At 40.7% G+C, this 27,495-nt stretch overlaps 2 protein-coding genes across 14 annotated transcripts in view; one reads left to right on the top strand and one right to left on the bottom strand.

The window, feature by feature from the left end:
* Positions 1-24,613, top strand: part of fzd3a (frizzled class receptor 3a) — a 32,960-nt gene extending 8,347 nt beyond the window's left edge. For 2 of the 3 annotated variants that reach the window (XM_030129031.1, XM_030129032.1), the window contains 7 exons: positions 5,575-5,771; positions 7,634-8,096; positions 8,184-8,483; positions 8,834-9,085; positions 14,953-15,101; positions 18,127-18,552; positions 21,497-24,613. In XM_030129031.1, the coding sequence (XP_029984891.1) occupies positions 5,575-5,771; positions 7,634-8,096; positions 8,184-8,483; positions 8,834-9,085; positions 14,953-15,101; positions 18,127-18,552; positions 21,497-21,755 (2,046 nt within the window). In that variant the 3' untranslated portion in view covers positions 21,756-24,613. The remainder of the gene's footprint in view (positions 1-5,574; positions 5,772-7,633; positions 8,097-8,183; positions 8,484-8,833; positions 9,086-14,952; positions 15,102-18,126; positions 18,553-21,496) is intronic. The other variant, XM_030129033.1, reaches the window with a different exon arrangement.
* The window catches only part of cdc42bpab (CDC42 binding protein kinase alpha (DMPK-like) b), a 100,119-nt gene continuing 96,352 nt past the window's right edge, over positions 23,729-27,495 (bottom strand). For all 11 annotated transcript variants that reach the window (XM_030129018.1, XM_030129025.1, XM_030129021.1 and 8 more), the window contains one exon: positions 23,729-26,007. In XM_030129018.1, coding sequence (XP_029984878.1) covers positions 25,876-26,007 — 132 coding nt within the window. In that variant the 3' untranslated portion in view covers positions 23,729-25,875. The remainder of the gene's footprint in view (positions 26,008-27,495) is intronic.

Below are 27,495 nucleotides of genomic sequence, written 5' to 3'. Positions count from 1 at the left end.
GGGAGGGTGGGGGATGATGGGAAGAGAGGTGTTTCTAAAAGGGCAAGTCAACACAGACCAGTTGGCCACGGTGGGCTTCTTTGTCACTAACTCATCAGTCACAGCATCTTAGCAGCTGACCCAGAGCCTTCATTAAACACTAATTACTTTAGCATTAGGAGGGTAGTTACAGCCTCAGTAGGATGGGCTTGACTGGACTCTACATTATTAATAAATAATATCAGAATAATCTTACTTGTGTTCAAATGATGTGGGATAATCTCCAAACAGAGGTCAGACCTCGGTCAGGGCTGTTGTTCTCAGTTTTTCAAAGGATTTGGCTCTTTCTTTTTTAACGCAACAGTAGTATACAAAAATATGCAAAACTACATGTGAAGTAAACAAGTGTGCAATCATCAAGTTGAACTATGTAGTAAAAGAAGATACCCCCTTTTTATTCACAGTAAGGCAGGGTAACATGGTTTTATGAGCAGGATTGTTCCAGTTTCCAAGTTTTTTTCCAACTTCAAAATCCAGTATCACTATTAAAAATACAAATAAATAGACAGCAGATTTCAAAGTTTAGTGAGGTCTCCAGGAGAATTCATCCCAAAATTTGTCACATCATTGAAGAACAAACTGCAACTAATTGCAAAAATTTATATTGCCTAGCCTTAAAATTCAGTATGTTCTCTTGTTTGGTTATTATTTGAGTTTATAGAAGGATTCAATATTTACTGTTTCTGTTTTTTTTTTCTTTATAATGCCAGGTGAATGTCTTTTAAAGAGCCCATTTTGAAGGTTTGCATTAAATGCTTATGAGAACAGCAAAAATTGAGAAGACGTCCTCAATTTCACTTTGGCATTTTATGGAAACTTTACAAACCTTTTCCACTAAATTGTCCCATCTTATTTAAGATACAATTTTGTAACATCATTTTCTTACGTTTTATGTACTTATTAGATTTTTAACATTTTAATAGTACTGTAGACTTTTACTGTTAGTAAAATCCTACATTGTGGATACTAATAGAAATTGTAGACATCTCATAATTTACCCCAATGTGGATGGTTTGCCAACTGTCTTTCGAATCCCAAAATGTGCTGCTTCTCTTACCGATGTGTCTGACTGTGTGTGATCCCACTATTTCCACAGTGGCACATTATTCCACATTTTTAAAGATCAAAAATCCTCTAACAAACTCCCATGAATACGTAATGATGGCAGCAGTGGGACTGAAGCTGAAATTACATTAGCATACCGCCCCCCCAGGCCCACAGCGTTTGACAGAGTTGTGTATTACACGCTTGATTCTCCTTACATGGCCGGCTCCGAGGCAGAAAGCACCATGACAAACCCCTGGTCATTGATGGGACCAGTGGTTCACCAGCTGTTTCCAGTGTGCCCATTAACACTGACTCCCCATGGGGAGGGAGAAGGCTCTGCTGGGCCTCAACATGCTGGTGTTTGGAGTTGTTTAGGCTGCGTTGGTAAAGCTCTGAGCTGCCATATGTGCTATCCACCAGCACTTCAGCCTGTTTACAGACTCACATGATGGGTCACCACAGTAAAATGGCTGAATGGAAATAGTGAAGAGGAGGAGAGGTGAGGAGGAGGGGTGGGAGAGTGAGGCGTAGATGATGGAGAGGTATAAAAATAGAAAAATGATGAATAGGAAGAGAGCTGAATAGAGAGACAACCAAGTAGATCATCACTCCTTGTAGCCTATATATTTATTCAACCGTTTCCCATGGCGTTTCCGTTTGTAGTACACCACAGTATAGTATTTGTGTTCTATGGAGCATATCGGTAGCCTGCGGGAATCAAAACACGGCGGTACAGCAAAGACGCAGACTCACTTTAACTGAATTAGATCATGTTTGAGTGGTTTAGATCCACTGAAAGAGAAGCACTGATGAAGTCATAGATGGCAAACTCATAGGTAGTCACAGGGAGAGAGTAAGGACAGTCACACCTGGTAAAATTCAGGATTTCCTGATTTACTGCCAGTGCTTTCTCTCAAGAGACTGTCACATTCTAGTTTCCTTTCTATGTGCTTCTTTCACCTCGTTGTTCCAGGTCGATTGTGTGGTGTACTGTTACAAAAGTATTTCATTTTATAAGGAGTCACTAATGTTGGTGGTGTCTGTAAAGTCACCTCTTCTAAGGTAGGGGCCTAGGGTGGACGTGGATTTAAGGGAAATTTGATTGGATTAAAATAATTTAGGAGGAAAAACTTACAAACAGTGTTCAGCATTAATTGATTGGTTGGGCCTGGATGAGCAGCTGGGTCAAAAATCTCAGTTTTTACAAGTACCTACACAAATTGTTTTATTTATTATGGTACTGTGGTATGGTAGGTTTTTTCAGAAATTCTTTGGCTTTGAAAAACAACCCATTTGTATCTGCCTTGCTCTCAAACTTGAAGCAAACTGTGCAAGCTGTAAGTTTCGCTTAGAAGCATCTTTACCAGCTGCCATTTTCTTGACTGAGGTGAGAAGGAAGCAAAACGACCAAAAGACAACTAAGCAAGTAAGAATCTAGATTGACTGGCCTGACATGGCATGTTATTCGGCAAGCAGGCCACACCAAAGAAACCTGCTGATGGTGGTGATAAAATTTTGAGATGACCTATCTATTCTTTTCTACATTGTGATACAAGAATTTCAGCACAAGTTTTCTCTCTTCAGCTTAAATGCTGTATTATCTAACTCTAGATGGACACCTTGAAACATGGAATATGCAAGATGTGGTTAGATCTGATTGTAGGGTTTCATGTTTAACTATATTACTATGCATTCTGTGTATGGCCAAACCTGGCCTACACTGTGATTGATGATATTCTGCAGTTATGGGTCCATTTAAAGACAACTCACTGTCATAGCAGTTGTGTTTATGCTTCATGGATAATTGTGGCTCTTAATACTCAATGCCTGGATTGTTATATCCTCATACAGTTGTGCCCAATGAAACGTGAGGAGCCCATTTGTGCTGAAATTACACGATCCACTGGTTGATTGATCTCAGTTATGACAGGCGTGTAAGTTATCTAAATGATCCTCTGTATCTCAGACAGCATATGATTTCTCTATATTCTACATGCCAACATGCATCTTTGCTATTATCCTTCCCTCTGTGATACTGCTCATTGAAAGTGACTTGTTGGTGTATTTATTTTCCCACCTGACGATCTCAGTTTCTGTCTCAATGGCAGAATGTCCTTATTTTTCCCCCAGAAAAGTCAAATGAAGAAGCAATAACAAAAGCTATGTGGATGCTTTGTGTTTTGAGGGCCAAGGCTAACAGCCATTATAATCCTTTTTACATAAAGGAAATGACATGCGGGTGGCAGCGAACACATGTCAAGAATCCTGCATCAGCAGTTCTTGAAAATGAGTGTATGTTTCTAGAACTCCTTTAAGCTGCAGATTTTTTTTTTTTTTTTCATTTTTGATGTATTACATTTTGGATTAAGAGGACTGAACTGTGTTACATCTGTTTTTATCCAAATATCTGAGGATCAGTCTAAATTATCAGTTATATAAGAGCGCCTTTCAGGGTTTTTTGTATTTCGTATTAGAATGTTTTGGCATGGCACTAGAGTCTGTTTTATTTCATGCTCATATCTGGGTCAGAGAATGTAAATTCTGTGTAAGCTGAGAATTACATATTTTTGTGTGAACTGTGCTGCTGCTCCTTTGTATCTGTCAGAGCGGCAGCTTCTGAAAGACCCCTGTGTTGCACATTGGCCCTGTTCGTTTATTCTTGAAGTGTCATAAACAGAACTAAATGTTGTGTTTAGACTTCAGATAATAACCATAGTTTCTGCAGTAATCATCCTTTAATAGACAGCGTGAGTTTTTTCCCCCCATTTGATCTACAATAAACAAGCAGATCTAACTGTTCAACTGGTTTAAACCACAGCGACATGTCCTCCTTAATACCCACCCCCTCAAATAGACTGACAAATTGCCCCCCGCCTGTCCTCTCTCCACCCCTCCCCCTCCATGTGCCTGTCTGTCACACAGACCTCTGTCTTTAAATTTTGGGGGAGGGCATGTGCTGTGTGTGTGCTTGTCTTGGGTGTGGTTGTAACTCAAAACGTACACATAGACAAATATGCAAATTAGCACATACAAACACATGTAAACATTCGTATGTACTGTATGTTTCTCTCCCACTACTGTCTCCTTGGGTATTTGCATATTAAGAACGTGGCCCACAGATGCTCCCAGCGCTTGCAGACGCCTCTTGGCTCAGTTTATGTGTGAGGGCATTATTGTGCTGCTGTGTGGGTGTGTTAGCATGTAAATAATATACTTCCGTCAGTACTTTCGCACAAGTGTCTGCACATTGCCACACTGTGTCAGTCAGTCACAGTGTGATCCTCCCTGTAACACAAAGGCCCTGTCAGTTGCAGCCCCCGTGAATGTTGTGGGGGTTTGTTTGTGCTCCTCCAATCTGGAGGTCGGAGGGAAGGGAGAGAGAAGATGGGGTCAGGGGGAGCTGAAATGATTGGGGTGGAGGGGATTATTAGGAAAGGGGCCAGAGTTGTTTTTCTGGACTCATCACCAGAAACTGTCACACGACATGCTCCACTGCTCTCTTTGTGCCTCTCTTTGGCTCAGGATCTGACACACTTTGAAGCCGCTGTAGCTCTGAAGAGCATGTATTGTTTCCAATAAACTAGACGTGTTCAGTCACTTTGTTCAGTCCTTATCTGAAACCTGAGTTTAAATTTCTGCTGATACCAAATGATGCAAATATGCTACTTTTGTGTAAACCCTTTGGCTTTAATGTTGTCTGCTGGAAGTTTATCATGAATCTGTTGCCAGGGGTTGGCCATATTTTTTTTATATTACTACTGCACATAACCACTTTTTAATCAATTTATATAAGCCATCAGGTAATTATTTAGAAAATATGTTTAGAATGTAATGTAATACTAGTGTCAGGATTGCAAATCGAACATTATGATGTTCACTTACATGTTCATGCATATTTGAATCAGGAAATTACAAGTTGCCTTTCTGTTTTTTGTGACAATATCTGGAAAGTAAAGAAGTGTTCTGTTGCTAAAACATTCTGGTTATGGGCTTAAAGTTGTATTTTACTGTTTGTAGAACCGCAATGATTAATTCATTAATTGGTAACTTGCTAAATTAATCACCAAGTTTTTTGATAATTACTCATCAATCATTTGGATGAATTTTGTAAGAAAAAACAAATATTCTGAGATTCTATCTTCTTCACTAAGAATATTTTCCTGATTTCATTCCTTTTTCATCATCTGTGACATTAAACTGAATATCTTTGGATTCTGATCAGACAAAATGTTTGAGGACGCCATGTTTATCTTTAAGAAACTCACTCAATAAATCTGAAATATAATCATCAGATTAAGTGACACTGAAAATAATAGCTGGCTACAACCCCACATATTTTTAATTCAATTCACATGAAATAATAGAATCAGCCCATGGATTTTTTGATGCCAGATCAATATGTGATCAAGGATTACTTCCAGTAGAGCATCTTATTGATCTGAACTTAATATCCCATCTAATTGTCTTGTTTCCTTTGTCTATGTGCAGCCTTTCCATCCCATGGTGAACCTGCAGTGCTCTCCAGATCTCCGAATGTTTCTGTGTGCGCTCTACGCCCCAGTGTGTACAGAGTATGGACGCATGACTCTGCCCTGCCGACGACTCTGTCTGCAGGCCAAGAGCGACTGTTACAAACTAATGGACATGTTTGGTGTCAGCTGGCCTGAGGAGATGGACTGCAGCAGGTTGGTACTAGAGCATTAGCTCTTTATTCCCTTTGATTTATGTTAGTGGTAATAGCCAAACAGCATCAGTGATTTACACCAAGTAGTTTTGAAAAAGCACAAAAGAGAACAAGCTTAAAAAGCATTTTACTGATAGTTGATGGTTTAAGTCAGCTGAAAAATGTGTTGTGTTTTGTGTATTAAAAAAGAGGAAATACATGGATATCACATTGGTGCAAAGTTCTCAAAAACAGCATCTAGGAATAAGTTAAACTCATTCCTAGTTTTTAATAGTTACAGTTCAGTTTGCTGTGCATCCATATGTCTTCCCCTATTTCCTCTCACCACCCCTCCCCCAGTTTCTCTCTCTCACACTTTCACTCTCTCTCTGTTTAACCCCAACTGGTCAAGGCACACGACCATCCTCCAAAGCCAGGGTTTGCTCCAGGTTTCTGCTTGTTAAAAGAAAGTTTTTCATCGCCACGGTCACCAAGTGTTTGCTCCTGGAAGATTCTGTTACATGTCTGTGTGGTGATGTGGCGCTATATAAAAAAAATTTGATTAAGTGATTGATTCCAAGTCACAAACATTTGGGAACAGTGACAATATTTTTATCCAACTTGTTTATTGATCAGGTCAGAATGTGGTGAAAACGGACCCATATGAAGTTTAATCATTAATAGGCTGAGACGCTGTAGGGTGGCAGGTGTATTTATTGAACACCATTGCCCAGGATGATCTCTCTTCAGGACTAATTGGCCCATCAGTAAAGTACATAGACATACATTTTGCAGTTTAGAAAAAATGTTCAATCTAATACTGTTGAATAGGGCTTCCTCTTCAGAGTCTGAGTATATTTACATCTCCTCCTCTCCCTGTGTTTTAATATGCTCAGTTACTATGTATTTGAGACTGTGATGTGGCTCTGAAATACACAGGGTTCTGCTGGTTCTGGTTCCAGATGCAGCTCATCTGCTCTATTCTGCTGCTCTTTGTGTGTTTCCTATATATTCTCGACCACATAGGCATTTGATGAGATAGATCACATGTCTGGTTGAGCAAGATATCATGCCTCTCAATTTCATCGTTTTTTTTTTTTTTTTGTTATCTGGTGGGTGTATACAGCACAGTGCACTTGTGGAAAATCACACTGTGCACAAACTGTATTGAGAAATCTCAGGTTTTACCAGTGTTTGTCTCCTGTTCATGGGATGTTTACGAACAATAAACATTTGTTTAACTAGTGGAGCAGAGGAGAAGATGCACCAGTGTTTAAGAAAAGGTCTGAATGTTTTAAATACGAGCTGTATTTTGTGGTGCTTTTTTTGTCACCATTAACATTTCTTTATGGTTTGGAGTTGGTGTGAAGGCTTTAATCTTTATATGGGCTGTATTTAGTGCTATAAAACCACAAGACTGCTTAACTAGTGGCTACTTAACCGTTGAATTTATTTTAAGGCAAATTAGTTTTGCAGACCTCTAAGTAGTTGTGTCACCATTAAGACACAATTATTATTATTATTAGAACATTATTAGAAACGTCAACAACCACAGAAGGGACAGGCCAGGTCAATACTATACCACAGTCTAAACATGTGAATCAAAAGCAAAACTCAGTGGATGATTTTAAGGAGAATGTGTGAGTTTAGAAACATCTCAGGTTTATTCAGGGCTCATTATTACCTTATTATTAGGGCTCTTTTGTTCAGGGGTTGATGCCTTGGAGAAGATGCTGACTATGTAACCACAACAGCCTGGTTCCAGTGAAGCTGCTGACCTTGTTGGTTATAGTTTTTGAACTCAAAAAGTAACAAAAATGTCAGAACTATACAGAGTCTTGTGAATATGAATCCTGAGGTCATAATCTCTCCATCTGCCCACAGGTTCCCTGACTGTGATGAGTCCTACCCCCGTCCCGTAGACCTCCTGTCCAGCTCAGATACAACAGAGTCCCCCATCTCTGTCCAGCGAGACTACGGCTTCTGGTGTCCACGAGAACTCAAAATCGACCCAGAGCTGGGCTACTCCTTCATGGGAGTACGGGACTGCTCACCACCCTGTCCCAACATGTACTTCACACGGGAGGAGCTGACGTTCGCCCGCTACTTCATCGGGGTGGTGTCCATTGTCTGCTTGTCTGCTACTCTTTTCACATTCCTAACTTTCCTCATCGACGTGTCACGTTTCCGCTACCCAGAGCGCCCAATTATATTCTACGCAGTGTGCTACATGATGGTGTCACTGGTGTTCTTCCTGGGTTTCCTGCTGGAGGACAGAGTTTCTTGTAATGCATCCAGTCCAGGACGGTTTAGGGCCTCCACTGTCACTCAAGGCTCCCATAATAAGGTAAGAAAGTCTTGTCAGATACTCCCTGAGGCTTTTCTCCTGCATATGTATAAATATTGATGCCGTACCCTCCTTTCTCTTTCCCAGGCCTGCACTCTTCTCTTCATGGTGCTGTATTTCTTCACCATGGCTGGTAGTGTGTGGTGGGTCATTCTGACCATTACATGGTTCCTGGCTGCTGTTCCCAAGTGGGGCAGCGAGGCAATTGAGAAGAAGGCCCTCCTCTTCCACGCCTGTGCCTGGGGGATCCCTGGGGTCCTCACTGTCACACTACTCGCTATGAACAAGATCGAAGGGGACAGTGTCAGTGGCGTTTGCTTCGTAGGACTGTACAACCTGACAGCACTGCGCTGGTTCCTGTTGGCCCCACTGGGACTGGATGTAGTGGTGAGACAACAACTCGGGACACAAACTAACATTTAGATCAGTTTCAACATTTAGGTCAGGGTGTAACAAATGAAACTACCCTGGAGTTTAAAGGTTGAATATTGGTTGTAGGATAAATACTGTTTTTCCTCATTATTTAGGAAAAGCAGTAACAATATTTGTTTTCACAGCAAGTTTATTATGGTTTAAGTCATAAAAATACTTGAAAAACTAATTCTACAAATACAAAAGTATAACTCAACTGAAATAAAACAAGAACTAATGAACGTTTCAGAAATATTTCCTCTGTTTTACAGCAGAAACAGGGTTCCTCTATAATAAAACTCCATCCTTCTGTCCCGCTGTCCTAGGTGGGTGTGGCGCTGCTGTTGGCGGGCATCGCAGCATTAAACCGAGTCCGCATGGAGATCCCACTGGAGAAGGAGAACCAGGAGAAACTGGTGAAATTCATGATCCGTATTGGCGTCTTCTCTGTGCTCTACCTGGTCCCTTTGCTCACTGTTCTGGCCTGCTACCTGTATGAGAACAGCTATAGAACCATCTGGGAGACCACCTGGGTCCAGGAGAAGTGTCGAGACTACCACATCCCCTGCCCCTACCAGGTAACAGGACACAGCCTGTTCACGATGAGATTTACATTGAACAACAAGCTGAAACAAAAGCACATCAAGAGGTTGATGTGAGGTTAAAGCTATACCGTATGATGTGGCATTTTTACACTTTTCTTTTGTCATCTTAAAATGCTCCTAATAAGTGTGTGTCAAACTAAAATGTAAAAGAAATCCGCCAGGTATTGAAACTCAAAAATGTTTAATTCTCATATATTTCTGATAAAAGTCTGACCAATCATTTTAGTCGGTCCGAATAAAATAATTGGCCGAACCTGACTGAGCCTCCTGTCAATCATCCATTACGGCCATCCAGCATCCGATCCATTATCGCCGTCTCACATCCGATATGTGTACCTCTGAATCTGAGGCTTCACTTGCGCTGCATCTCATGTCACTGACACAGTCTACTGTCTAAGATGTGTTTGGATAGAACTGACATGCACATGTGGAAGGGAATAAACGGATTTATTAACAGAAACAACAACCAAGGGGAACAAACAGGAGTCTGATGAATGAAGGATGGAGATAAAAGTCCGGAAGTCAGCTGTACTGGACTAAACAGGTCTGCATAAAGCTCAGCTTTTATGACGGTGGGACTCTTACAGGTGCAATTACATGGTGTCACACAATGTATGATGATGTAGGATGATAATTGTATGGACTATGAAACCTCAAATGACCACGGAAAATTCGCGGAGGCCGCGCGTTCACAGTGCGCACGCCCATCCCCTGGGCACTGCAGTGAAGACACTGACCCAGTACTGCACAGACCAGGTCTACTGATGGAACAGGAGCCGCGGGCCCGAGGCAGGTGGATGATGCATCTGATTACTGAGGGAGGGGTCCGCGGACACGCCAAAACAGACCGGACCTCCGCCTCTGCTTCCTCCTCCGTTTCCATCGTGCATCAAATGAGAGGAGGAGGAGCCTCAGTGCTCAGGCAGAGGGAAGGGGGCGGGGCTTTGGAGAGAGGCGGGTTGTTCATGTTCCAACTTTTACTAAGTGCTGTGAGAAATGCCACATCAGTAGGTATAGCTTTAAGAGAGGTTAATTGTGTGATCCAGTACATTCTACTTATTATATTTACATATTTACTGCACTTCTAAAGCTCTTACTGAACCAAGTACATTTACATCTGGTTTCCACTAGGAATTTTTCCTGTCTTTGGAAAATGACTTGACAAATATGAAAATAGTCACATTTCAGTAATAGCCTGTGTAACAATACATAAATATAATGTGCACCCACAAACCACTTTAACTATTTAAATAACAGTAATGATGAAATGAAGTGTTAATGTAGTGTGATTTCACTGACTGACAGCTGATTTCACTGTAAAGCTGTTCTCACTGACATATCTTAAGTTTTAAAACCCCCTGATTTAATGAGAGATGCAAAATTCATGTAGATTTAAGTCATCTATGTATGTGCCTAAATTAAAATTATATTTTTTTTCACTGAAGACTGACCCTGGTACACTACATCAGTGTACGGTTTAGCTGCACATTCAGTTGTGACTATATGGCAGTGATTATTATTAACTTACTGGCAGTATGTGTTACTAGGAGATGCCGCCGGCTTGTTAGCAAAATGACCAAAATATATCTCCTTTGTTAACTTGCCTGACTTAACACAGTGTGTTGCATAGAATTTAAAGTTTTTTCAGTTATAAAAGGACAGTTGTAGAAGGAGGAAGAAGATAACTAGATAAAGTAATACATTTCTAAAGTCAGTAGAGGATTGGGAATGTTGTTTTTTCAACTTTTTTTTTTTTAAGCAGTCACTAAAGGCCTCCAGTGGTGGAATAGACAGACTTTACTCTGTGTACTGGAAATGCTCACTGGTCAGATTTTCATGAATGTTTCTGAAGTGTTTTGGATAAATGCTAAGGCTTTAAGTGCACCTCAAAGTGTTTTGATGTTGTTTCCAAGTTAATTTTGGACCTGATTTTATGTATTTGGTTATAATATAGTATGTCAGGTGGTGTGGGAGCAGGAAGTGGGGGCAGTTTTTTTTTCTAATTTTACCAGGCAAAACACAACACAGTCCCTGCCTATCGTTAATAAGTTCTTGAAGACCCAGCTCTTCAGAGAGCATCTCCTGTCCAAGCACTTTCCTGCACTTCCCTACCCCATGCCCTCCTCTATGTTTATCTCATTCTGCACTTGTCTCCACTTCTGTACCCTTACCCTTCTGGAAGCCCCGCTTCTCCTAACCAGTGGTCTCTTTTCAAGAGTTCCTTTATGTAGTTTAATTGTTAATCTTCCCCTTGTAAAAGTTGCTTTGGGAAAAAAGCATCTGCCAAATGCGTAAATGTAATGTAATGTAACAATTATACACTACTGGGTACCCTGATCTGCAAACACAGTTTCATAAATGAAAAGTCTTGAATCTGCTCAAAATAGAAATAACTAAATCATCTACAAAGTCTGTAACAAGCTATGATGAGTGAACCCGTATTAGAGGTAGGTCTCTGGTAAAGTATGACAATACAGGATTATTTGATTAAATTGATTGCTGCTGTGACATGAATGTATTTATTCTGTGGTGTTCACAGCACACAACAGCTGCTCATATGAAATATACAGCTGGGACTTTTACATAGACGCTAGAAGACGGAGCAGGAGGAGCAGCTGGGAGGAGGCTGTGAGCTGCCACCTGTGTTAACATACAGAGACATTCGACAGAAGGACACTGTACGTGAATGCATCTGTAGACGTTGACCAGATGACATGTGTGCCAATATCAAACACAAACCTAGTAACACACTTAGAGGAACCAGGCAGAAGTAATGCGTCTGCTTGTTTTTAGTAGCTCTGTAGCTTCACAGAGCTGCTGTGGCCTCCAGCATCAGTACACACACTGCAGCTCATCCACACAGAGCAGTTAATAATTCAACCTGTTCTCTCTATTCATTCCTTTCAGCCAGGTATATCCTCCCATATGAGCACGTACACATCCGCTATACTAGAACACAAGTGTAATTCTATGATTAAATCAAATCTGTGTAGGTTTTATCTGCTATTTCTTAGCTAACCAGTTACTATAACACTGATTTTACTGGTTTTGTTAAGAACCACTGGAACAGTAGTGGCTGTCTTCATTTCTTTTCTTTGCAGCAACAGAAACAGCTCATAGATTCAAGGTGCAAGGATACTGAGCTGACTTAGAGCCTGAAGGCACCACAGCGGTGCATGAAGGTGGAGGAGTATGGAGTTGGACTCTGATAGATGCACTGTCCTGCTCTTAATCTTTCTCATAAACACTGACATTGTGTAATAGTGCAGTGCAGTGCAGTAATCCTGTGTGTGTGTGTGCTGGGATGGGGTCTTCAGGGTCAAGCTGCTCCACATCATGTTTACAGTAGATCTGCTTGTGCTGCACAGCTGAGTGCTGTCCTGTTATCATACGCTGAATTGTAGAGATGCTTCTAGATGTGAAATCACAAAGATTCAGCTTCATCTCCCCTCCCCCATCCAGCTCTACAGTCTTTTACAAAGTCCATCAGATGCATCAAAAGAAAGCTCTGAGTCAAAGTGCTTGACTATATTTATCTTAAAAGCCTTCCCTGAGGCTGGGGCCTTTACTGCTCCACCGATGTTCACAAAACACAGTGAGATGCTGCGATGCTGTCATAGTGAAACTAACAAGAGGCCAAACTGTGTGTTCAGTCATATGACTCGTTTTAGGCTTCGAGTTCATAAAGTACATCTGAGTCTTGGGCTGCTGAAGTTGGACTGGGCCCGTAATGAGGATGTCGGCTGTAGCCAAGTCTCTTCTCTCTGTGCTGTAATGAGTGGATCTGTGCACGGCTGAGCCTCGGGGCCCGGCCCCGCTCATAATGAGGCCATCATGACTACATCTGTGCGTGACTGCATGAGTGCACGTGTGTGAGAGAGCGGGAAAAGGAGTGAGTAAGAGATGTATTTATGTGGCTCATTGCATGCAGCTGTACTACTGATGCTGTGACTCTGCATGAAACACAAATGACCTCATGCACATACACATCCACAGTATTAAATGCATAAGAAACTCACAGATAACTGCTGAAAGAATCAGACCAAGACAAAAGCATTTTCATTCACTTTGAAATTTAGTTGGATTCTGCTAAATGCATAATGCTGGATTTTTTTTTTTTAGCTTGAACTTAAATTTAGTTACGTAAATAAAATACGAAGAAGATAGATAATGCAGTTCATCTGTATCTTTAAGACTTAAAGACACTAAACTGTGTTGTGTTCAATGGTGAGAACATTCTTCTCTTAGCAGACTGGACCATGCACAAAAACATCTTGTTGTAAATACTGATAATTATTATGCCAAATGTCAAATCATTCGTTCCCTTCTCATTTAAAGGCTGATTTTTTATTTATTTATTTTTTTAACTCTTCTTTATGGTCAGAACATGATGAATATTAGATAATTATGTAAGAACATTTCAGAAATTTAGAGGTAGAACATAAGAGCAAAACATTCAAAGGTTTTGTGTTTTGGCTGAAACTATAAACAAACCCTGAAGACAAAAGACAGATGTTTTCTGAAATCATAAGAGTTTTATATTTATATCAGTGAAGATTGACCAGACAGAACTTAAACTATTGTTCATTGTGAGGAGAAATCTCTGTCAACCTTCCAAAAGGAAGACACTTTTTTTTAATGTTGCTATGTCAGGTGCTTATTGCATGCATTAGACACTGTTTTACCCACAGGAAGATGTTTAGCTTAGTGTGACATTTAGATAATGATTACCTTTTAAGGCGAGCAATCCCACAACAAGACATAGCAAACAATAACAGATTAAGATTAGACCCATCAGTAATGAAAACACAACTGGGACACAGTTTATCATTCATAATCATCCAGTGTAAAAAAAAAAAATTACATAAATGAGGACATTTCATCACAAACATACATTCTCAGACAGGACAATAGATAATGAATAATGTACAGTGTACAGCTTTAGGGTGACCACACCAAGTCCTGCATCAGCATCTCTGGACATTATCATCCTTTTTACACAGCTATTTACTAAAGGCAGTAATTCTGACAAAAATATTAATTTAAAAATTATGTTTGTGAACGTGACTGAACAAATACAGACCATGTATGTAAAGTTATGTTTTACCTACTGCGTATATGTGGATTGGGGGAGGGACACAGTACCCTTAGTTAAGTTACATTGTGTGGCTATTGAATTCATGTGTGTGTCCTCCATGACCTGAACTGTACTTATTCAGGTTTGTCAGTTTTGTTCATACCATGTATCAACAGACTGGTTTTCTCTGTGCATGAAAAACATTTTGCGTCTCCTAATCTCCTGAATATCAAAAAGTGACCTGTTGTGGAGACGTTTCACCTCCTGTGCCCAGAGACGTCCCTGAAATGTCCCAGTTAAACACAGTTTGATGGAGTCTCCGGCCAGACGTCGTCACAGGTCGGTCATGTTGCTTCTAGAGGTTTGAGCAGTAAGCACAGCAGCTGTGAGCGCTCAGAGATGCCACTGTGGCGGGTGCTGGGTTGTTTACGCCTCCAGTGAAGCAGCTCAGCTGTCAGTGATGATGTGGAGGAGTTTACAAGAGATCTGAACACACTGTCAGGAGGTGTGAACATTGTAATCACCTCACAGGAACACAATCATGCACACCCCGGCTGCTGTCAGGAGACAACACGGCTTCACTGTTTAGTTGAATCTCTTGTAAATGTGAGCTGTGGAAAACAACAGTACAGTGTGTACAGTATGTACATGTATTTATTTGTAGATCTAAATGATGCAGGTAAATTTGGTGATCATGGAGGCATCGCCCTGAGGCTGCATGTGGATATAGTGTCTCCTCACCAGTAAAACTCTCTGTGTTTAGGTGGAGCAAACCAATCGTCCTGACCTGGCCTTATTCCTCATCAAGTACCTGATGATGCTGATCGTAGGAATCCCCTCGGTCTTCTGGGTGGGCAGCAAGAAGACCTGCTTCGAGTGGGCCAGCTTCTTCCACGGCAAGAGACGCAAAGAGTACGTACTTTAAACTCACTGAACCACAGCTGACTCTGTCATGAATCTTGCTCATTGTATGTTTAGGTGTTTGTAAGAATTCTGCATGTATGGGGTTACATATTGGGCTGTTTTGTGGTAGTTAGTGTTTTTTTTTTTTGGGGGGGGGGAGTTAAAGGATATAGTAGCATCCAATAAAGAACTCGACAGAACAGCTGGTTTTACACCAACCCAAATTCCATATCCATATAATGATACATTTCACAATGTGGCTCATTTTTGTCAACTAAATCAAATACTTAAAATGACTACATGGAAATACTCATTTAAAGTAGCTTAAAAATGATAAGTGAAAGTATTCATCACAACACAGTTATCCATTCACCAGAGGATGACAATTTTAGCAAAATCAAATCATTGTCTAAGTATCTTAATCTTAAGTAGTAATACCACTGACAGCCACTAGATGCTGGTTTCAAAAAGACCTCGCTCACAGATCTCTCTAGAAATACTTCTCTCTAAATCAAACATTATAATAAATGCAATAAAAAATGTTTAAAAGCCATGTCAATATAATGCTTATTTGTAAATATTAAAATGAGTGTGCAGATTAATTTATTTAAGCTTTATTTAACCAGGAAACCCCTTGAGAATAAATGTCTGTTTTAAGGGAAACGACTCCATACAAAATGAACAACTAGTACTTGTCAGTAAATGCTGCCTTCACTTGCTATACAAATTATGGTAAATACTAGGTACAAACTCGAAAATTGCACATGATTATGTTGTATTTTCCAGTGGAGAACTGGGAAAAACTGATACACGAGCTACCGACATGAAAACCTTTGAACTTTTCAACATGGCAGAGAGCAAAGAGGGATTCATTACAAATGATGTAACCTGCGAACAATGTGTTTATCAATGTTCTGCTGCTGTTAGCACATTTATAGCATACACAATTTGCGAAAACAAAAAATTTCTTTAAAAAAAAAAAAAAAAAGCTGTAGCAGATGAATCCAAAACTGTTTTACCCAAGTAGCAGGTCACAATAACTCGTCAGCCATTTTTCATTGACAACAACAAAAGCATTTGAACACAAGACACTTGTTATTTCAAATTGACAAGTGGAAAAGATCATCTTCCCGATAGCATGTGAAGGCAGCATTAGTACCTTTGCAGTTCTGTTTCATTAAAAATATTGACCACCAGAAGGAACAGAGTTCCAGTAATATGTAGTTTGACCACGTGTGAGTTCATGTGTTCCTTTAGTGCACAAGGTGTCAAACATACGGCCCGCAGACCAAAACCAGCCCGCCAAAGAGTTCAGTCCAGCCCACTGGATGAATTTGTGAAATGCAAAAATTAAACTGAAGATATTAACAATCAAGGATGTCCGAATCATTTTAGTTCAGGGGCCACATACAGAGGAAAAGAGAAATGTCTAAAGAGAAGTTTAATTTGAACAGTATTCTGCTTGTTACTAAATGTTTAGTGCATTTGTAGATCCACTGTGATCTGTAAGTTGTAATGCACATGTCAATGAAAAACAGAAGCATAATATTGGTAAAATTGTTATTTGTCTTTATGTTTCAGGTTTGTGTTATTCAGATTTTTAAAGTAACTTAGTGAAAAATGTAAACTGACCTTATGAAAATGTTTACATCTACAGTTATTATTTTACTGGTCCAACCCACATTAGATTGAATTCGGTTGAATGTGGTCCCTGAACTAAAATGAGTTTGACACCCCTACTTTAGTGGGTATAGCCTGGGTAAACTAACACATACTTCTCTGTGACTTGGGTGTAAGATTGAGGTTTGGGGCTTTTACAACAGTTCCTAAAATCTGTGGGGAAATATGCGCTGTATGACGAGATAGACAGACATACATTCAGACAGACAAGCGAATGGACATACAGGCAGACATACATACACAGGGTTCCCACAGGGTTTTAAAAGTCTTGAATTTACAAATCTGCATTTAATACAAAAAAAATAATAATTTAAAAAGTAAAAGTAAATTCTATTCCAAGTAGTCTTAAAAAGGTCCTAAAAAGTCTTAAATTTAACTTGAAGAAACCTGTAGGAACCCTGCATACAGACAGACAGGCGGACATACATACATACAAGGGATGTAACGATTACCGGTATAACGATAAACTGCGGTAAAATTGCAGACGGTTAGTATTACTGTTTAAATTCTAATTATCATGATAACCGTGTTTGATTACCGCACTTTTAAGGGAAAAAAACGCCTATGTAAAGATCTGCTTTTATGTCAAACATTTGAGTATAGTTTTACTTTATTACCATTTTAATTGTATATACCTAATATTTGGAACCAATATTCACTTTTAAAGTCATCTGTGTGTTATTTATGCAATAAATTGTGTACATTTTTCAAATCAGATTTGATATTTTTTGTGTTTTCTGTCCTTTTATGTTGATATAGTAGGTTAAAGTGAAAAAAACAATAGACAGACGTTATAGATGAAGTTGTGCTGGAAAAAAAAACAAACAAACATGGGTATAGTAAACATTTGTTTATATAGTATATAAAGGCAAAATCAAAAGTACTGAAAAATAGACAAAATAGGCTCAGACCACGAAGGGTTAATATTATTTGAATGTTCCTGCCAACAGAAAGTGCATTGTGCCAATTATTTTATTTAGTTTTTTTTTTGTTGTTTTTTTTGTTTTTGTTTTTGTTTTTCAAAATACAATTTGGTTAAATTATTTCAATGTGTGTATAAGTACTTTTTGAACATTTTGAGCACAATTTCAACAATACCACGATAATAATGATAACCGTGATAATTTTGGTCACAATAACCGTGATATGAAATGTTCATATTGTTACATCCCCAATACATACATACATATAGACATGCAGACAGACAGACAGACAGACGGACAGACGGACATACAGACATACAGACAGGCGGACGAACAGACAGATGTGAAGGCGTGCTCCTGTGTCTGTTGTCTGTGGCTTTGCGGTGAACACAGTCCTTCTCTGTGCTCACTCCCCTCCCCTCCAAACTCAGAGCATTAACCCCCTCTCCCACCGCCTGCTCCACACACTCCTCCATCCTCCTGTACCACACCCGCTACCCCACCACCTTCCCCCTGTCCCTCCCCACCCTCCTGCGTCTCTCACTGCCCTCCCTGCCCCCGCCCCCCCTGTCCTCCTCCCCGTCCTTTCTGCGCTGCAGCGCCATGGTCAATGACAGCCGCCAGGTGCTGCAGGAGCCGGACTTCGCCCAGCTGCTGCTCAGGGACCCCAACACGCCCATCATCAGGAAATCGCGGGGCACGTCCACTCAGGGGACGTCCACCCACGCCTCCTCTACCCACCTGGCCATGTTGGACGAACCACCCAGCGCCAGCACGAGCCGAGCTGGGTCAGTCCGCAGCGGCCGGTCCAAGATGAGCAGTTACCACGGCAGCCTGCACCGCTCCCGAGACGGCAGGTCAGTGTTGGGCTTTTGGGTCAACTGTCAACGGCCAATGAGGAACAGTTTATTAGACCACCTGTCCCTGTTTGTCTCACACCATCCAGCATCATGAAGAGATTTAATGTGACTCATTCATTTTCAGTGAGTGCTCCACTTTTTTCCACCTTGAACAGGAACGAAGAACATCAGACTGAATTCTCCTTTTAATTCCCAAATTTGAGCTTACTCACCCAGAAGTCAGGTGTAACATTAAACCACGAAAATACATTTTTTGTTCAGGAATGCAAATAAATAACTATAATTTGACAATTAATCAAGAAATAATAATAATGCACTTTGCTATTTTTTCTTTTTTTTTTAATAAAACACTGCATTTGAAAATTCATGGATAACAATAATTATTGTATTTTGCCATTAGAAATATCGTTTGGGTTAAAGAGTTTCTACATACTGGTGTAAGAACCATTACAGAAACATAAAAATGATTTTGGGCTTTACCAGTGCTGTTAATGTAGGGCAGCTGTGGAATAAACTGTGTATTGGATGGTGGTCTAATAAATGTGTTTCACTCTCTATATGAACATGAAAACATTCAAGAATGAACTGAATCCATTAACAGAATCTGAAGAAATAACAGCCTCAAAAGTTACAGCAATATCTGCAGCTGGAACTCCTGTTATAATATTCCAGTAGGTATGGAGTCATTACCTGTGGCTATAAACATATTTTATTCCATTTTCAGACGTCGTATGGGACGATGGAAATGGCAACATGTTTTTATGCTTGAGTGACATTGTTTCCTGGCTCTTTGAAAAACAGTTAATAATGGAAATCACAACCATTTTATATGGAAAACAGCAGCACAGTCCTCTGCTTCTCGTTTTTTTTTTTTTTTTTTTTTCTTTTCAAACGTCTGCTTCACATGTAAAATTTAACTCACTTTATTTAACTTGTCTGTCCAAGATTTTTGTCCAACTGATTTCTCGAACACTATTCACCGAGTTCTTTTCAAACCCCACACACATTTAATTTCTGCGTTTCTTCTAATTTTTGCATTCTGTGCAATTTTTTTCTTTAATCTAAAAAAAAAAAATCAAATTCTAATCCAAAAGTTTTTGAAAAGGTTGAAAGTTATGACTCCAAATGAATCCCTGGGTAGGCAGGGTATCAGTGAGCAGGAGGGGCAAAGAGTTGTGCAACTGGGCGGGGGTATCAGTAAGGTCTGCTTACTTTTTCACTTGTTAACCTTCTTTTGGGAAATTTGTTCTTGAGCCTTAAACCCCTTTAATCCATCCTAATGCACACACAGTACCTAGCATTAGCACACATTAGGAGCAGTCATCTGCCACTGAAGGGACTCAGGGGCCAACTCCAGATCATCAGGACCAGGGTCATTGGCACCAACAGGAGAATTAACCTACACACAGTTTTTAATGGCTGCGGATATTTTGGACCTGGAGGAAACCAGCGCTGAGAGAACACTTAAAGTTACCAAAGAAAGGCCCATTATGGACACATGGCAAGTCTAGAATCCAGTCTACCTTCAGTCCAACATGAGATGAAGTCAAGTACATTTGGGGCTGGTCCACTACTCTGAATAGATGTTTCATCACATGGCTGTGATTGGTTAATTCGCTGGTACTGAAATATAGACTCTAATTGAAACAAATACAGAGGCGTTTCCCTTCTGCATAACACATTTGTCCTTCTAAAATCAAAAAACATGTTGACGTATGGTTTTGCTGTAGCTGTTCTTGCTGCGTCAGTCTCATCAAGGCTACTAGATGATGACAAAACCAGTCATTGAACCACACAGGTCAGAGTTTCTGGTTCTGCATGGACTGGTTTGGTCAATGTTTTTCAACATTGGGGTCGGGACCCCATGTGGGGTCACCTGAAATTTCTAGTAACTGATTAAAAAAAAAAACAAAAACAAAACTTACTAATGAAAAATATATGGTGAGTTGAGAGAGACAGTCCCAATACATAAAAGACATGGCAAACTGTGAAGCTGAAACTGAAGCACTGTGGTACTGTTTATCTTTCAAATCCATACATTATATAGCCTAAATGTCATCTAAAATTAATGTTTATTTGCAACATAGTATAGCAAACTATTACATGATCAAAAACAAATTAATTTTAGCAAAGAAATTTCTCAATTTTGAATGTCTGGGGTCACCAGAAATTTGTCATGTTAAAATGGGGTCACGAGCCAAAAAAGGTTGGGAACTACTGGGTTTGGTTGTTTAACCCTTTCATGCATGAATTATGAGAACCTTAGTTGAGAGGTTTTTTTTTGTTGTTGTTGTTTTTTTTGAGTGTTTTTATTCCTCCTTAGGCATGAAAAAAACAATGAGATTGAGGTTTTTTTTTTCCTTAGATCTACAAAAATGTCCACTCGGCTACACCATGAATTTTATTTTTGAAGCAAAGAAACATGTATTTAAAACCCAATATCATAAAGTGATATGAAAACAGTGAAATGAAACCATGTTTAATGCAGTTAATCTGATGTTCTCTCACATTTGAACATATTCTAATACTAGTTATTACTCACTTCATGAAGATAATATGCAAAAAAAAAAACAAGAGTTGATTTCCACTCAAGAACCAATCAAGAACAGTAAAGTTACAGTAATTGTATGAATTGCAGTTTATGAGATGATGCATAAGCGTCCACTGTGTTGGTTGACATGGAACTAAAACAACTAAATCCATGAATATACAAGAGAACAGCTGTGGAATAGCTGTCCACTGTAGTGACCACTATGCATGAAAGGGTTAATGGAGATCAGAACTTAATCAAACAGACAGTAACACAAACAGACGGAGGCAGTAGGTGGTGTTTATGCTTCAGGCTGTGTGTAGATACACCACACATCGACTGGATGTTTGAATCTTCATGTTACCGCTGACTTAGCTCTGCTCCTGACTCCAGTTCCTGCGTCTTCCACAGGTACACGGCGTGCAGCTTCCGGGCCACAGACGACCGCCTGCCTTACGGGAGCATGTCCCACCTCAACGAGCAGCCTCAGTCCAGACACTGCAGCACCAACCGTCTGGACAGTCTGTCACGACACGACTCCACCCTAAGACTGGAGAGCCAATCACGGCACAGCAGCATCCGGGACCTCAGCGGCAACACCCAGGCGGTCCTCGGCGTCCCTGGAAACGGGATCCACAGAGTCCTGGAGGAGGACGGCACCACAGCCTGAAGTGGAGGTGAACTTTGACCCCTGAAGATGGGACGTCAGGGGTTTAATCAAAGTAGGACAGACGACTTCTCTTCTAAGAGTAAAAGAATGTGAGGATCATCTGAACGTTCTTCTGTCAGATGGCTTTAAATTTGGGAAGTGGACAGCAAACTGGTTACCACGGTGATGGCTTCAACTGACTGTGGATTGATGCCTTAAAACGTCCTGAGCTTTACCTGATCCACCAGCTGATCCCAAATCTGAAGCAGCTCAAAGGGACCTGCTGAACCCGGTCCAGAGCCATGTGACACCGCACCGGTACTGGACTGTTTGTGTTGTGTGTACTTTTATGGAAGACTCAACAGGATGACATTGAGTATGATGGACTATATTCACCTCCTGGTCGTGGGAGGGTCTAAGCAGGGCATCTGATGAAGACTCCATCAACTGCATTTGGTCCGTCATGAAGAAAAACCTGCCTTCGGAGTCAAATCCTGTTCATTCATTCAGCCACTGCTGAAATCCAACATTGTGAAAGGGTTGTCCTGACTCATTTCTACACTGAATTGAAAAACGTGAAGCATTAGTGAGATCTGGTCGTACTCGTGTTCCAGTTTGTGAACAGAAGCCTTGTCTCAGTTCAACACTGAGGAACATCTGTACTCAGATGATAAATTGAGACTCTAAGTGTCAAGATTTGTTCTATTGGGTTCATGTTAAGGGCTGAAATACAGGGAAAAGCTACATCCAAACTCCTGCCTTACACTCGGAATAGATGATAGAGTTTATCGCCCGGAAATTAGTGGAAATTCTCAATAGGTAGTCCTGTTTACAAATGTGTCCTTACTTGTATAACTGCTGTAAATGTTAGACCCACGTTTTCTCTAGTGGCAAAACTTGTGCATAGATGTAAAAACATTTGTGAAATTTGTAATAAAGTTTGTTTTTTTTTTTTTTAAAGAACAGACTGTCAGAAGAAATGACCACACAGAAAAAACACAGCGTCTGTATTTGTAACAGCCCTCCGCTTTATTGAAATACATCGGAGTCAGGTTAATATGAGTTCTCCACATAAGTGTGGCAGCCAGTTCCATACATTATTTTTTGTTTTGACCTTACACCTTAAATATTTTTTTTTTTGTGCAAAAAAGAATCTACATCACCTGTAGTGGGTTATCCTCAGTAAAACGCCCAAACCGTTCAAAAAGGAGCAAGTCCAAGTAAAACAACAAACCGAAAAAACAAAAATGATTACATCTATAACATGCAAAACTGTACAAATTATTACAAAGCAATCCTAGAAAAAAAAACAAGTGTAATATGATATGAAAGAGCAAAATAATATAGAAGGTACTGTAGATAAGACCTCACTGAAATGCAAAGGCGTCTTGAACTTTTTTTTTTTTAAGTTTTGTTTTCTTCCTTTGTTACCACTGTGGCACCTCAGCCATCAAACCACCTGTCACCCTTCACCCCTGAAACCTTTAGTTTCTGTCTATGAAACCACACCCGTCTGAGCCGTCCACGCCCTCTCTCTCCTCCCGCTTCCCGTCTCCACTCGGGTCACGTCTACACTACAGCCGGATTCTCCCTCACTCACTCCTACCATCCATCCATCAAACTCCTGACACTCAAAATGAAAAGATTTCATTGGTTCTGACGTTTCCTGAGTTTCTCCTCGAACTGGGATAGCCGGGATTCATCTTCTGTACAAAAATTAAGAACTTGGCCAATAATAAAACACCGGCTCGGAGGATTCTCCTCACCCTCAGCTAATACATTCTACAGATAAACTCCAGACTGGCTAGTTTAAAACATGTCTACGAGGAGGGGGCTGATGGGAATAAAACCAGCTCCGCCTCGTTCTTTAATAAAAAGGAATAAAAAAACAAAAAAACAAACAAAAAAAAAAAACACTTGGAATGGGTTGGTTAGAGCTACTTGTTGGATTTCAACAACAGGGGGAATCTGTAGGAATGAAGCTTTTTTTTTTTCTTGTTTCCCTTTCGAACAAACAATCGGAATAAAGTTGAGGATTGTGACCCAAACAGAAAGACGACACAGCCTGGTTCAGTTTCAGCAGCACAAAAGAACAGCCATTACTGGTGTGCCGGGTTTAAAAAAAAAACCAAAACAAAATACACAGCAGGAGAGCTGTTTGCCCGGCGTCCAATAATACTGAGTAAAACTCTGTAGCATTTTATCATCATGTGCGTTCTCTCGACAACGTAATACCACAATGTGAGCACGTCATAGTGTTTTTAGCATCAGAGACGAGCAGAGGTAACAGGTGTTTGGCTGTGAATGCCCCATTCTGCAGCCACAAAACGTCTTTATATAGCTTTTTTTTTTGTTTTGTTTTTCCATTCTGCCAAAAAGTCAAACTGCAGAGAACCTGTCTGGCTCATTTCACACACAACTGCCACCATGGGGAGCTCGGAAAACCAGATCGTCTTGCAGTTTTACATTCTATATTTTTACTGTTTCAGAATTAATTTAAACATTCAAACATAAGCGACTATAAAGATGCAAAGTGTCCCTCTTTTTTCCCCATTTTTAATTTTTTTTGGATCATCAAGCTGCTCTCTGGCCACTTCCTTCCGTTCTGGTACCACAGTGAAATCTGGAAACTCGCACTTTTTTTTTTTTTTTTTTACAACTGTTTGATTAAATGTTTGGTCTCCTGCCACTTCACTGGAGCAGGACAAGGCATTCTGCTGTGTGAAAGCACCGCCTCAGCTTATACTGATATAAGAGGTGTGGGACTGAGCTACGGTGGCAGGTAAATAAGAATATTAAGAGTAATAATAACGTTCACTCTACAGTACGGGCAGTAGTGTCGATCCGTTAACAAGCACTCAAATGCAAACCAAGTGGGGAAAAGGAAAGAAAAAAAAAAACACAACGCGTGTCATACATACAATAAAAAAACAAATCTAAAATCAATTGGTAAAAAAAAACAAACAAACTGGAAAGTGGTTTAAAATGGCTTTTGTGTGAATACAACCCCAAAATCACTCAAAACAACAAAATCCAAAGTAAAAGAAGCGAGGATTTTCTCCGTCATGTGTAGTTCTCTATAGTATTTTCCTTATCATATATTACTCTCTACTTTATGTACATTATTGTGATGGGAAAATCGGTGAGTTGGTCAGTTTGGTTGTACAGCAAAAGTGGAACGTCTACGCTACAAAACTGAGGACACGCCCAGCTGAAGGCTGCCGGGGTTGGTTGCACTTGGACCAATGAGGAGAGAGGAGCTGGGGTGATGTCATATGAGCCGGCAGAATGTCTTTAACGCTGCTTCGAGCTTTTTGCTGATGGTCAAAATAAAAAATATAAAGTCACTGCACTTAGTATCATGAGCAAAAAATAAAAATGCCTTTCTCTTTCTCTTTTTTTTTTCTTTTTTCCATTTTCAAATGATGTAGCTTCTGTTAAAGAGAAAACATGTGAGGGAAGTGAGGGGTTCAACTCCACCCGTCTGCTTTAGGGCCATGAAGCAAACCTCCCTTTCCTTATCTAAGATTGATAAATAAATTAAAATATTGTCCCCTAAAACCCACAGGGTCCTATATACAAGTACAAATCATTTGCTTTCAATAATAATCCTCTTCTTTTTTGTTGCATCGTGAGGCGTTCGAGTCTCTGAACGAGGGGGCGATGGGCGCCGTGAACGGAGCGGCGTCGAAGCTCTTCGGTTTTAACTCGGTCGATTGCAAAAAAAAGAGCCAAAGGGGAGCCCATTGGTTCTATCTGGCCTTTTCTTCGTGAACACATGCACGCACGCCGGTGAAAGCGCAAACAGACGCACTCGCAAACATCACAGAAAACGCTACCACAGTGTTTTCAGAACTCTCCCCCAGAAAAAAAGACAACTTTCTACAAGAAGAAGCTTCTGCCCCGACGTGGAAGTACGCTGAGAGACGAACCCAGGTGAGTGGGACGAGTTGGACAGGAGGTGCAGTTCTCTGGGCCGTGGGGGGTATCTGAGTGGATGTGGGAAGCCTGGTGGGGGAGGGGAGATGGGGGTTGTGATGGCGGTGGGTGGGGGTTGGGGGTTGGAGTCCTGTGCTGTCGGTCGGTCAGTTGGTCGGGCGGCTAACGGGGGGGTGGTGGTGGTGGTGGGAGGGGGAGGGGCTCATGTGTCCCAGCCCATCCGGTCTGTGCTCTCCAGGGACAGGGACTTGGTCTTGTGTGGGGAGGCTGGACTCGGGGGACTGCTGAACGTGGAGCTGTTGGAGGCCGTGGAGTGACGGGGGGAGTCGGAGTCCTGGAGACAAGGAGAGGAGGAAACAAGGAGAGAGGAAATATAGGGCAAAGGAAACAAGTAAAGGAGAGAGGAGGTAAGGACAGTGGAAAGAAATAAAGGAGAGGAGATGAAACAACAGGAGGAAAGAAGAGGAGGAGATGATCAGGAGAGGAAATAAAGGGAGGACATGAAGTTATGAGAAGAAATGAGGAAGGAAACAAGAAGATGAGAAGAAACAAAGACATGAAACAAAACAAAAGGATGAAACGAGAGAAATAAAGGTAGAATTGAAGATGAGTTTGAGGGAAAAAAAGGTTTGGAGAAAAAAGAAGAACATGAATTAGTGTCTGTTTCCGTTCAGAATATTAAACATGGAGACTAACATTTGATTCAGTATAACTGACTCTCTCCCTGCCTTTGGTTCTCAACTCATGCATATGTTTAAAAGGCGGAAGACGCCTCTCGTTGCTCATTCTAGTCTCATCTGATCTGGATGGAGCTAACGTGGAACATCAGGTTGAATCATCACATCGCTCCCACCCCCACCTCGTCTCCCACTACATTCCACATCAGCAGCACATGAACCCATGGCTCAATTGAGCAGAAACGATGAGCTGCAGGAAAACAAACATGCAGGCAGTGCAGATGAGGGGGGATGTGGGGGTCTCACCTTTGAGAAATGTATGACTGACAACACTGGGATTCCACTGGTGGGAGTATAAAAAAAAAAACCACAGGACAAAAGTGTCTTAAAAGTATTAATGTAAATGTGATACATCTGTGGTTCATATGAGTGTTTCCAGCTCAGTTATCTTTAATTGTATTTATCTCACGCTGAATTCATCTGTTTACAGTTCAGTGATGCTGCATTCGATACGACAAACACCCATCTGACCTATAAAACACACACACACACACCTACCTCCTACTGATTCACTTCTATTAACAGATCTAACACATCTACTAGTCCAGGTGATAATGCAGTTCACAGATGTTATGAGTAAATGTCCGCCTTTTACCCTATTTCTTAAATATTCATGCCCCCCCACCCCCCCATCACCTGGACTACACAGTAAAGCACAGTGGGTCTGTGGAGGTTCATGCCTTTGCATCGAGCGCTGAGCTTGTGTGAATGGCGTCACTGGATCAGTGGCGATGCGTGCGTTTGTTGTCTGTCTTTGGGCACTGTGCAGATTTGTGGAGTGGGCGTGCCACACGTGTCAGGATTCACACAGAGCCATGCAGCTGCTGTCACTACACGACTCTCCAATTCAGTAATAACACCGACGGAGGAGAGAACACTGCAGGAAACTGATGGAGCTGTGAGCACAAACCACAGAAACCTTTTCCACCGACTTCAGATGGTGCAACATTTTGAACCGAATCACATTTGGACAAAAAATAATTAGACCATTGGTTTCTGATTCATAAAGTAGTTAACTGGTAATTAACAGAATATTATAAAGTGCAGAGCATCTTAAATTCTGAAGTCAGAAGGACTTTTACAGT

Source organism: Sphaeramia orbicularis, chromosome 24, assembly GCF_902148855.1.
Source record: "Sphaeramia orbicularis chromosome 24, fSphaOr1.1, whole genome shotgun sequence".
Taxonomy (NCBI): Eukaryota; Metazoa; Chordata; class Actinopteri; order Kurtiformes; family Apogonidae; genus Sphaeramia; species Sphaeramia orbicularis.
This window is presented reverse-complemented; position numbering and strand designations above follow the sequence as displayed.